At 41.9% G+C, this 13597-nt stretch overlaps 1 protein-coding gene across 1 annotated transcript in view; it reads left to right on the plus strand.

Annotated features, from left to right (window-relative positions):
* The first annotated feature begins 13301 nt into the window (after nt 1–13301).
* Nucleotides 13302–13597, plus strand: part of LOC135522478 (2-oxoisovalerate dehydrogenase subunit beta, mitochondrial-like) — an 86254-nt gene continuing 85958 nt past the window's right edge. Inside the window, exon 1 of the mRNA XM_064948773.1 lies at nt 13302–13513. Coding sequence (XP_064804845.1) covers nt 13318–13513 — 196 coding nt within the window. The 5' untranslated portion in view covers nt 13302–13317. The remainder of the gene's footprint in view (nt 13514–13597) is intronic.

Consider the following 13597-nt stretch of genomic DNA (forward strand, 5'->3'; position numbering starts at 1 on the left):
ATTGGGAGCGTCGCTGCACAGCTATTTTCAGGTCTCTCCAGAGATGTTCGAACAGGTTCAAGTCCCGGCTCTGACTGGGCCACTCAAGGGCATTCAAGCCACACATGCTTTGTCTTGGCTGTGTGCTTAGGGTTGTTGTCCTGTTGGAAGGTGAACCTTCACCCCAGCCTGAGGTCCTGAACACTCTGGAGCAGGTTTTCATCAAGGATCTCTCTGCACTTCGCTCCGTTCATCTTTCCCTTGATCTTGACTAGTCTCCCAGTCCCTGCCGCTGAAAAACATCCCCACAGCATAATGCTGCCACCAACATGCTTCACCGTAGGGATGATGCCAGGTTTCCACCAGACGTGACACTTGGCATTCAGGCCAAAGAGTTCAATCTTGATTTCATCAGACCAGAGAAAATAGGTTTTCATGGTCTGAGAGTCCTTTAGGTGCCTTTTGGCAAACCCCAAGTGGGCTGTCATGTGCCTTTTACTGAGGAGTGGCTTCTGTCTGGCCACTCTACCATAATTGCCTGATTGGTGGAGTGCTGCAGATATGGTGGTCCTTCTGGAAGGTTCTGCCATCTCCCCAGAGGAACTCTGGAGCTCTGTCAGAGTGAACGTTGGGTTCTTGGTCTCCTCCCTAACCATGGCCCTTCTCCCCTGATTGCTCAGTTTGGCCGGGCGGCCAGCTCTATGAAGAGTCTTGCTGGATCCAAACTTCTTCCATTTCAGAATGATGGAGGCCACTGTGTTCTTGGGGACCTTCAATGCTGCAGAAGCATTAACCACACTTTTAGTATGTAAAGAGAGGGGGAAAAGAGAGCCTCACCCCAACCTGCTACCCCATTTCCCCAACCCCACCCATCCAGAATGTCTCCTTTCAATATTATTGCAATTATGTTAGCACAGCTGACAACTGTTGTTCTGATTTAAAAAACAATAAAACAGGCCTTTTTAGAGTAGTTGAGTATCTGGAACATCAGAATTTCTGGGTTCGATTACAGACTCAAAATGGCCAGAAACAAATAGCTTTCTTCTGAAACTCATCAGGCTATTCTTGTTCTGAGAAATAAAGGCTATTCCATGAGAGAAATTGCCAAGAATCTGAAGATCTCATACAACACTGTGTACTACTCCCTTCACAGAACAGCGCAAACTGTCTCTAACCAGAATAGAAAGAGGAGTGGGAGGCCCCTGTGCACTTAATCTTTTCTTTTTATTGGCCAGTCTGAGATATGCTGAAAGGGATATTTAATGTCAGATTTTTTTATTTCTATCCATCAACCAATAGGTTCCCTTCTTTGCGAGACATTGGAAAAACTCCCTGAACTTTGGGGTTAAATCTGTGTTTGAAATTCACTGCTCGACTGATTGGCCTTACATATGGAGTGCAGAGAATATTATTGCACACAGAGTCCATGAAACGTGACTTGTTACGAATGTTTTTACTCCTGAATTTATTTAGGCTTGCCATAGCAAAAGAGTTGAATACTTATTGACTCAATACATTTCAGCTTTTAATTTTTTTATTAATTTGTAAAGCTTTCTAAAAACATATTTCAACTTAACATTATGGGATATTTTGTGTAGGCCAGTGACACACAATCTCAAATTAATCCATTTTAAATTCAGGCTGTAACACAACAAAATGTGAAAAACAGTAAAGATGTGTGAATACTTTCTGAAGGCACTGCTTTTGTAGGAGAATTTTCAAAAGTCACTTTTTGGCACTCTGTTTCATTCCCCTGCCTCTGTGTCAATTCCTAGCTACGTCTTCATATACAATATAAACAACTGATACAATTCTCACTCATCAGGCTATTGTAAATGTAATCTTGTCTTTCAGCTAACTATTGTTATATGTTTGAAATTACTTTTGATGTAGTTTAGGTGTAATTATGATAGGCCATCATCAGCTGCACATATCCCCTTAAAACTGCTTATAACACAAATTATGTTTGAGATATGAATATTTTAACAATGATAGTGTGTTATATAGACTTATTTAGGAAAAGCCAAGGATGGGGGCAAATAACTTTAAATTGGCAGAGTAATTCAAAAATGTAATTAGCTTTGAATCAATATAAAGCTTTCCTAGTGTTAAATGGTTGCATTTGTGGCCCCTGAGCCAGTGAGAGGTTACCAAACTCATTGGGATTATTGCTGTTTAAAGATCATTGATAAATAGGGCACTATGTTCTAGTCTCAGTCTATTCATAATAGACCTACGGTCAGGGTGTGAATTATGGGGGCCTAAGATATTGTTCCTTTTTTATGTCTCTATTTTGGTTTGGTCAGGGCGTGAGTTGGGGTGGGCATTCTATGTTTTTCATTCTCTGTTTTGTTCTGTGTGTTGTATTTCTATGTGTTTGGTCTGGTATGGTTCCCAATCAGAGGCAGCTGTTCTCTGATTGAGAACCATACTTCGGTAGCCTGTTCCCACCTGTGTTTGTGGGTAGTTTTGTGTATTGCACCTTGCGGAACTGTTCGTTTGTTGTTTTTGTGCTAGTGTTCGTATTTATTAAACGTATTATGAATACTGACCACGCTGCACCTTGGTCCTCTTCTCCTTATCCCGATGACATTCGTTACAGATATCTCCGTTTCAGCCTGTTTATATTGTCTATAGAGAAGAAGCCTCGTGAGGTATTGGTCTGTCACATGTTATGAACCAGTATTGGACGGTCACTTGAATGAAACAAAATGGTAATTTATTAATGAATTATGCAAACATAACATCTGTGTAGAGCCATATATAAGACAACAGCTGGGACTGCCCAGGCAGAGCTCCTGATTGACATATGTACTATGGTGCATTGAGTTGGTTGGAACCTCTCCAGCTCGCTGACAAATAAAGGATGATTAATTTAAGAGTGTCCATGTGTAAGAATTTCCATGACAATTTGACATCACAAACTGCATTATTGATTCTGCCCGGGGAACTTTCCAGTGGCGGTCTGTATGGAAAACTGGTGGCACATTTTGGGAAGCGTGAGGGAAATTCTCGTCTGACCAAAAGACGACGAGATCCGCCCAGAACAGTCCCTTACTGTGAACTGCCCATGATTCAATTTAAATGAATCTGTATAAAAAGAAGTTATATATAACCAATCAAATTAAACAAAGATGTAGAAGGAGGGTACCACTAGCCTACAAAATAACACAAGGAGTTTTTGAATAGGGGTGTTATTTACATGTATGGTAAACGGCAAGACTACAGAATGTATGACTATATAAACTATTGATGCTGTGGGACTGTAGAATGCTGTAGGGACCATTATTTTTTAACAAGGCAAATTCTTAGTTACAATAACAGCCAAACCCAGATGATACTTGGCCAATTGTGCACCACCCTATGGGACTCCCAGGAACCGTTGAAGGAACCGTTGAAGATACATATGACGTGGAAGAAGGCTTGAGCTAGTCTTAGAGAGAAGACTAGAGCGAGGACAAGTAACGGTACCACACTGACAGCTGTCTTTAGGCATTTATAAGAGAGATGTCTACGTGGTCCGCAGCCACTGGTATAGAACAGCATAAGGTGCCCTCTGTGCTATTATATATATATAGTGAAGATACATATGGTGCATAGGAGGTAACAGAGAATCGTTGAAATTACACATGGTAATAAGGGAGATTACGGAGTGTGTTTTGGAATAGTATTACGTGGATGTGAAAGTTGTGTATGGTTGTGTGAGTGTGGAAAGGACGTGTTAAGCTGATTGACATTTGGATAATAAGTTGATTGATTTAAATGTGGGTGTCAATCTCATTGAAATTTGGATAATAAAATGATTGATTGAAACTTAGACGTTAAGAGATTGAAATGTGGATATTAAGCTGACTGTACAGAGTGAATGAGAGCTGTCAGGGGACTAGCTCCGGTGTGAAAGAGGATTACTGACTCTGTGAAAGAATGGATACACCAATCAGTTCTGTGTGAGCTGTTTTGAGATCTATAACCTTATCTAGGGGTCTGTCCACCACTGCCCATCGATCTACAGGTAGTGAGCACTAACAGAAGAAGCCATTGAAAGATATGTGTACCCCTAGGGCTGCTGTGCTATGATTGTTGCTGCGGTGTTGAGGTGAAAACCTAAAGATTTATAACGTTATAAAGGTATTCTGTTTGGAGATATGAAAGGAGAAAGTAATATTTCCAAATATGCTTTAAATAGAAAACTAGTAAATATTTAAACCCCTGAATGAAAAGAACACTGGTGTAGAGGAGGAATTTGTGATGTAGTACAAATGCATAATGGGTTACTGGAGATAAAGTAACATAATATTTGTATAATTTGTTATTATGATGATCTGATGAAGAATAGAAAAATAATAATAACATAAAACTTGCACACCCACACGTATGTGAAGATATGTAGGTATGTACAGTACATATGTATGTATGTAAGTGGTGTCGTTTTTACTATCATAACTGAAGACTTATAGTTTTTATCAAATATTCTCTGTAATTAGTATTACACGAGTAGACTGATTAATCATGTAACCGTAATTACTAGGAAGTCGGGGCACCAAGGAAAAATATTCAGATTAAAGTTATCATTTCCTAAAATAACTTTTCAGATATTTTATCTGATCAATTAGTCTTCGAATTAATGAATAATTTACTTTACCTCACGTTAGTCTCATTCCAAACGTTGTAAGTTGTTGGTTATCTGCACAAACCCAGTCTTCACTATGAGTCATCCATACATCAATTGTCTTAAATAATTTATTTATTACCAACTCAGTAATTCACAGAAGCCCTAGTGGGCTAAACCGGCATGGCAGCTTTTTAGACAAAAGTTACACATGAACACTCACTCATTCGGGAACAATTGCAATCAATATATATATATTTACACCCAGTGTGTCATCTTGATCGCTGGTGAAAAGTTTGTTTCTTTTGTAGAATTTTTCATCTCTCTCCACCTCTCTCTCGGTTGTTGTTATAGTGGATAGTTCAGAGTAACATTTGTTTGTTTCGTTATAGAATGGATGTTTCGGCGGTTGTCGTTCTTTACGTTCAATGATACTGAATTCCTAGCGGCAGACTAGTAATTAATATCAAAGACTTGTTCTTATTCTGTCGGTATCGATAGTCTAAGAGGTTAACCACGCGGTATGGTTCAAAGATTCAGCAATGGTCTACAACCTTTGTCCCTCCTAATGGAGAAAAACATGGTCTGCAACCTTTAGCCATCTCGTAATTGAGGTAAGCTCGGTTTGCTGATCGAAAACCAGAGTGGGAGTTTTATTCGGAAGGGCCGAATAGGGCTGTCCCAGGATGTCTGACCCTAACTGGGCTCAGGGGCGGTCCTCTGATTTAGTTCAAATCAAAAGGGAATTGTATTTTTCTTCATTAAACAGTCCAAAATCGTATTACACAATTATCAAATCAAATCAAATTTTATTTATTTGTCACATACACATGGTTAGCAGATGTTAATGCGAGTGTAGCGAAATGCTTGTGCTTCTAGTTCCGACAATGCAGTAATAACCAACAAGTAATCTAACTAACAATTCCAAAACTAATTTCTTATACACAGTGTAAAGGGATAAAGAATATGTACATAAAGATATGAATGAGTGATGGTGCAGAGCAGCATGGGCAAGATACAGTAGATGGTATCGAGTACAGTACATACATATGAGATGAGTATGTAAACAAAGTGGCATAGTTAAAGTGGCTAGTGATACATGTATTACATAAGGATGCAGTAGATGATATAGAGTACAGTATATACGTATATATATGAGATGAATAATGTAGGGTATGTAAACATTATATTAGGTAGCATTGTTTAAAGTAGCTAGTGATATATTTGACATCATTTCCCATCAATTCCCATTATTAAAGTGGCTGGAGTTGAGTCAGTGTGTTGGCAGCAGCCACTCAATGTTAGTGGTTGCTGTTTAACAGTCTGATGGCCTTGAGATAGAAGCTGTTTTTCAGTCTCTCGGTCCCAGCTTTGATGCACCTGTACTGACCTTGCCTTCTGGATGATAGCGGGGTGAACAGGCAGTGGCTCGGGTGGGTGTTGTCCTTGATGATCTTTATGGCCTTCCTGTAACATCGGGTGGTGTAGGTGTCCTGGAGGGCAGGTAGTTTGCCCCCGGTGATGCGTTGTGCAGACCTCACTACCCTCTGGAGAGCCTTACGGTTGTGGGCGGAGCAGTTGCCGTACCAGGCGGTGATACAGCCCGCCAGGATGCTCTCGATTGTGCATCTGTAGAAGTTTGTGAGTGCTTTTGGTGACAAGCCAAATTTTTTCAGCCTCCTGAGGTTGAGGTTCACGATGCTGTCTGTGTGAGTGGACCAATTCAGTTTGTCTGTGATGTGTATGCCGAGGAACTTAAAACTTACTACCCTCTCCACTACTGTTCCATCGATGTGGATAGGGGGGTGTTCCCTCTGTTGTTTCCTGAAGTCCACAATCATCTCCCTAGTTTTGTTGACGTTGAGTGTGAGGTTATTGTCCTGACACCACACTCCGAGGGCCCTCACCTCCTCCCTGTAGGCCGTCTCGTCGTTGTTGGTAATCAAGCCTACCACTGTTGTGTCGTCCGCAAACTTGATGATTGAGTTGGAGGCGTGCATGGCCGCGCAGTCGTGGGTGAACAGGGAGTACAGGAGAGGGCTCAGAACGCACCCTTGTGGGGCCCCAGTGTTGAGGATCAGCGGGGTGGAGATGTTGTTGCCTACCCTCACCACCTGGGGGCGGCCCGTCAGGAAGTCCAGTACCCAGTTGCACAGGGCGGGGTCGAGACCCAGGGTCTTGAGCTTGATGACGAGCTTGGAGGGTACTATGGTGTTAAATGCCGAGCTGTAGTCGATGAACAGCATTCTCACTTAGGTATTCCTCTTGTCCAGATGGGTTAGGGCAGTGTGCAGTGTGGTTGAGATTGCGTCATCTGTGGACCTATTTGGGCGGTAAGCAAATTGGAGTGGGTCTAGGGTGTCAGGTAGGGTGGAGGTGATATGGTCCTTGACTAGTCTCTCAAAGCACTTCATGATGACGGAAGTGAGTGCTACGGGGCGGTAGTCATTTAGCTCAGTTACCTTAGCTTTCTTGGGAACAGGAACAATGGTGGCCCTCTTGAAGCATGTGGGAACAGCAGACTGGTATAGGGATTGATTGAATATGTCTGTAAACTCACCAGCCAGCTGGTCTGCGCATGCTCTGAGGGCGCGGCTGGGGATGCCGTCTGGGCCTGCAGCCTTGCGAGGGTTAACACGTTTAAATGTTTTACTCACCTCGGCTGCAGTGAAGGAGAGACCGCATGTTTTCGTTGCAGGCCGTGTCAGTGGCACTGTATTGTCCTCAAAGCGGGCAAAAAAGTTATTTAGTCTGCCTGGGAGCAAGACATCCTGGTCCATGACTGGGCTGTATTTCTTCTTGTAGTCCGTGATTGACTGTAGACCCTGCCACATACCTCTTGTGTCTGAGCCGTTGAATTGAGATTCTACTTTGTCTCTATACTGACGCTTAGCTTGTTTGATAGCCTTACGGAGGGAATAGCTGCACTGTTTGTATTCGGTCATGTTACCAGTCACCTTGCCCTGATTGAAAGCAGTGGTTCGCGCTTTCAGTTTCACGTGAAGGCTGCCATCAATTCACGGTTTCTGGTTAGGGAATGTTTTAATCGTTGCTATGGGAACGACATCTTCAACGCACGTTCTAATGAACTCGCACACTGAATCAGCGTATTCGTCAATGTTGTTGTCTTACGCAATACGAAACATGTCCCAATCCACGTGATGGAAGCAGTCTTGGAGTGTGGAATCAGCTTGGTCGGACCAGCGTTGGACAGACCTCAGCGTGGGAGCTTCTTGTTTTAGTTTCTGTCTGTAGGCAGGGATCAGCAAAATTGAGTCGTGGTCAGCGTTTCCGAATGGAGGGTGGGGCAGGGCCTTACATGCGTCGCGGAAGTTAGAATAACAATGATCCAAGGTTTTGCCAGCCCTGGTGGCGCAATCAATATGCTGATACAATTTAGGGAGTCTTGTTTTCAGATTAGCCTTGTTAAAATCCCCAGCTACAATGAATGCAGCCTCAGGATGTATGGATTCCAGTTTGCAAAGAGTCAAATAAAGTTTGTTCAGAGCCATCGATGTGTCTGCTTGGGAGGGAATATATACGGCTGTGATTATAATCGAAGAGAATTCTCTTGGTAGATAATGCGGTCTACATTTGATTGTGAGGAATTCTAAATCAGGTGAACAGAAGGATTTGAGTTCCTGTATGTTTCTGTGATCACACCACGTCTCGTTAGCCATAAGGCATACGCCCCCGCCCCTCTTCTTACCAGAAAGGTGTTTGTTTCTGTCGGCGCGATGCGTGGAGAAACCCGCTGGCTGCACCGCCTCCGATAGCGTCTCTCCAGTGAGCCATGTTTCCGTGAAGCATAGAACGTTACAGTCTCTGATGTCCCTCTGGAATGCTACCCTTGCTCGGATTTCATCAACCTTGTTGTCAAGAGACTGGACATTGGCGAGAAGAATGCTAGGGAGTGGTGCACGATGTGCCCGTCTCCGGAGTCTGACCAGAAGACCGCCTCGTTTCCCTCTTTTACGAAGTCGTTTTTTTGGGTCGTTGGCTGGGATCCATTCCGTTGTCCTGGTTGAAAGGCAGAACACAGGATTCGCTTCGCGAAAGTCATATTCTTGGTCGTACTGATGGTGAGTTGACGCTGATCTTATATTCAGTAGTTCTTCTCGACTGTATGTAATGAAACCTAAGAAGACCTGGGGTACTAATGTAAGAAATAACACGTAAAAAAAAAAAAAAAACTGCATAGTTTCCTAGGAACGCGAAGTGAGGCGGCCATCTCTGTCGGCGCCGGAAACCAATATCATACTCACTCATTAATCTTATACAACAACTAGATGTAAACCTCATATCTGAGGCTATTATATAAACAGCATTATGGTAACGTGGCCACACCATCTCCCATGAGCTTCCCCAAGTTGTGACAAACGTACCAGTTCGTAGCTGGATTCTTCACCGATCTTTTATACTTTCTCCGGAACATGAAATTTGTTTTTACCTCAAGTTCTGTGAGGTGGAAGACATTCCTTTGTTCTCCATGAAATCTACTCTCTCTATACTGTGTGGCCCTGTGGCAGGGTCTTCTCATGAATTTACGATGTCTCTCTGACCACAGCAACCTAGTTGAAGGAGGAAAGGGGGAGGCAGGGAGAGGGGGATGGGGCTTGCTATACCCAAAGAGGCCAACATGACAATGGTGTAAAAAGTATTCTGTTCAGAGTGGTCCCTTTATGGATCATTTGATGAATATGAGGTAAAAGCATTGTACAGGACTTGATTTACACCTAACCAATAAAACTATACATGCTTATGAGATTTCCTCCACCCTTGAAATAAGCTGTTAAATAGAACCAATGATTTTTTTGTATACACTTACTCAACCTTTTAAAGTGTTAGGTAGAGACGTATTATGGACAGAGCATGACATCTACTGGGGACTGAGTCAGTTCAACCCAGTTAATACATATTGATCCCTCCAATGCATTACATATTAATCTTAAAATAATAAATATTTAATAAATATTGAAGCAGAAAGTGAATTTCCAACAGAAATTTGAAATAAATATAGAATATATTTTGAAGGTATACTAAGATGAAAATAATGCCTTCGACTGTAGAGAAAGTTATCATGTTTATTTTGTTTTGTTTTAAACCTTGTTGTTTGAGATTGATCCGTGTGTATAAGTAGAAGATTGAGAAGGTCTTCCTATTGGTAAGAAGGGAGTCCTGGTTGAAGGAAAATTGAATGTACAAAGTGAATGGTAACTGGCTTTCAGATAGATATCCAATAATGCAATATCTTAGTAATTGAAAGGAGTAAGACAGAAGGATTGAGTATTGGGACAGATATTAAATTAGAGGCTGCTTACTCTTCAAGGCCTGGGCCAATGCTCTCGTGTTTAAGTCATCTGCTGTTTGGGTTAGAGAGAACCTTCCCGTGGAACAATAGATAGCCGCCAGTACACACCGAACTCAAACAGGCTGTGAGAGACAGTGGGGAAATTTGGGACAGTTTGTACAGAATTGAATGTCAAAGCAACAGGTAAAAAAATATTAAGATTACAAGAGATTCAGCTTTACAGGACACCGTATCATCTGATGTGTCTGAAGTATAATTCTGTATCCGCATGGGTTTATTGAGACTTCCTGCCCCAAATGCAGCAAACTCGATTAATGATTAAGAATTTTTAGGACTGATTAAATTGTAGCATAGTGAAACTAAGTACATGTTTATTTCCTTTCTTCCAGGACTGATGGAATGTCCGCTATCCAAGTTTTTATTTTCATGTTCATCAAGGATTCTGTATCTCTCCCTTTGAAAGGCTTCCTGAGGCAGGAAGTGGGTTTTTCACATGTTAGAAAGGATGCTGTGCCACGTTCTGACCTTAGTTCTTTTGTTATGTCTTTGTTTTAGCTTGGTCAGGGCGTGAGTTGGGTGGGTTGTCTATGTTTGTTTTTCTATGATTTGTGATTTCTGCGTTTAGCCTGGTATGATTCTCAATCAGAGGCAGCTGTCAATTGTTGTCCCTGATTGAGAACCATACTTAGGTAGCCTGTTTTCACCCTTGAGTTGTGGGGGATTATTTTCTGTTATGTGTATGTCACCTTTCAGAACTGTTTCGTTTCTCCTTTGTTATTTTGTTTAGTGTTCTCGGTTTAATAAATATATGATGAACACTTACCATGCTGCGCTTTGGTCCTCACCTCATTCCAACGACGATAGTGACATGATGTACACAAATGAACATTTCTATTGTCAGAGTTTTGGTTGCACACATGTCCATTCTCTTGATTAGAAGATATGTACTGAAAAACCCAATGTAAACCTAATACACAAAATGTTTTAATAAATATCTTTAAATAATGTCTGAGGTTCAGGAAAACAAACACTCACTTAATAGGGCTGACCTCTGACCTCTATTCTGACTTCCTGGTGAGGCCTGATCACCCTAGCTAGAAAGACAGCAGACATTATTTTTGTATTTATTTATGGGCTATGTAAAAACAAATATTTAAGAAGAAGTGTATAATGTATCAATAGCCTTAAGTGTGTTTCGGACCACAAGAAGGACAGAGAGAGAGAGATATGTTTCTAGTCTATTTTACCATTACCTTATGGGATACAATTATTTCCTCATGGAGTTATCAAGAGATTATTTGATTTGTTATTCTAATTAGTTTATTTTTTATATTAACAGGCAGTGTTGTTTTTTGTTGTTGTTGATGCATGAATCAGGGTGTAAGTCATGTGTCCAAAGCAGTAATTACTGGTGCCCTGGTGCCCTTTGGTAAATACACTGGGGCCCTTTGGTAAATAATACCGGTCCCCTGGGGCCCTTTGGTAAATATGCAAATAGATGTTCTTCACATGCCTGCCTGTAAAAGGAAAAAAAAGATGTTGGTAATGGATGACATTTACTCCAAATTAATTTAAGTTTTCCCCACCTCGAGTGATATATGACTGGGTCTGCTGGATGGTCGGATTTCTCCCTAAGCCCTCTGACTCCCTGACCTGTAACTCTGCACTGAGATTGCCAAGATGGGGGGGGGTTCAGCTGTGTGTTTTCATTCTTTTCATTTGTCTTTGGATTTCCTAATAATAATAATTTCTCATACAGTAAATCATTTGTCTGGATTTCCTGAATTACAAATGCCCTAAACTAAACTGTTGTTCTGGTCTGACCACAGATGGTATCTAGATGGGTGGAAGATAATTCTGCCGAGAACAGTGTGAACCTCAACACCCCCTCTAACTGGCTGAAAATGGTGTTCAGTATAGTCCTTCATCACTTCTACAGAGAAACCTGAGTCCGAGCCAGCAACCTGTACACAGCATCCAGAAGCCGTCAACTTCGTCAGCTTTTTCTCTCAGGAGTGTGATGTGGGTTCACGTAGAGTGAGCATGGAGAAAATCCAGTCTAAACTTCTCTCATGCTGCTTGCGTACTGGTAGGAAAATGGACAAGACATAATGGACTGTAAAAGACCCTGGCGGCTCAGGTGAGAGACATTATCAACGGCCATCCACTTCAAATGTGCCATTAAAAGGACAAACTGAAACACCATCTGAAGAAGAACATGAAGAAATGCCAGGAAAGGAAGGATGAGTGCCAGGGACTGAGGGGGTGGTCAACCGTGCCTGTAATTGATTTAGGCTTATCCAAAATTGTTTATTTGGGGTATCAGGTTGATTGTGCACACAGCAAAATGTAAAGCAATTTAGACTAAGAATGCATTGAAATACCAATCCGTCATTACCACAGGTGATGAGAAAAGTTAGGGTCTTAAATTAAAGTGATAGAACCAACATGAAGCACTAAGGACTGTCATTATAAATTTGGTTTAGATAATTTATGAACAGTTATAGTTAGGATTTGGAAAGGCAAGGACAGAGCTCTGCCCTAAAAATGTGAGGAGAGCCACTTGATTGTATCTTCGGCTAACATTGCCCCGATCTCCTTAGCAGGTTTGGTGTGAAACTGTAATAACATGTGTTCTCTTTCTCTTCCCTGTGAAATGTTATTAACATGCTGTAAGCTGATATGCACCTATGCACCTCCCATTTCCCTCTGTACATATGAACCATTGTGACTGATTTACTGATCTACAAAGACTATTGAGTTATTATTTAGGATGCAGATCAGTCAGCAGATCAGTCAGCAGATCAGTCAGTCTTGACTCGCTTTTAAAATTGGCTGCAATCTCGAACGTAACAAAACTCAAGGTGGATGTTCGATTCATTTTGCCCGGGCGCCCGAGTAGGCGTGTTTGGCACCGGCTGAAAGTTGATTGCTGCCTTCGGGTTTGAATCGGGTGCCCGCTCTGTCGGACCGCGAAATTGGCTCAAAATAAAAGTGATGTAAAAAGCACGTGTAGTAATGAGTACGATTCTGTGTTTTCCTATGCAAAGTGATTGCTTTTGATACAAATGCTTTATCTGCCCTCCAATAAAACAAACATAAAACATGTATTTTATGGAAAATGTATGTTGTATGTTTCTGGACGATACAATGCTGCCTTGTTGACAACATCAACCGACCGGCGCAGATTACTGTTCGATATGAGAGGCGCTCCTCCCTACCCGCTTTCGCCAGACGACGTGACGGACACCTCAACGCGGGCCAGGGTAAAATAGGTCCCTCAAGTATTCAGGGTCGATTGGACAAGAGGCTGAACCTTCTGACACCACCCACTGTTTCAACCAACTACAGCCCCTTTCGACTAAAAAGGGATGCTGTCATTATTATCTTCTTCCTGTTCAGTCCACTCACAACAGCAATGGCGGCTGCTGCAAGGTTTCTTCTCAGAGGTGCAGTCTCCAAAACCTCCATCGCGAATGTAAATGTCGGTGCTCAGAGCTCGTTTGGGATCACACTGCTGAGGTTATCCCCGAATTGCTCATCCAAAACTAAAACACAAAGAAGGAATGCTGCGCACTTCACCTACCACCCTGACCCTGTCCCCACAGAGTATGGTAAGTGAAATGCCTTTGCGTTCTAAAATAATTTCTCATACAGCCAACTATCTTGCTGAAATGGTAAAGATCATTTGAAAATAT

Source organism: Oncorhynchus masou, chromosome 30 (genome assembly GCF_036934945.1).
Source record: "Oncorhynchus masou masou isolate Uvic2021 chromosome 30, UVic_Omas_1.1, whole genome shotgun sequence".
NCBI lineage: Eukaryota > Metazoa > Chordata > Actinopteri > Salmoniformes > Salmonidae > Oncorhynchus > Oncorhynchus masou.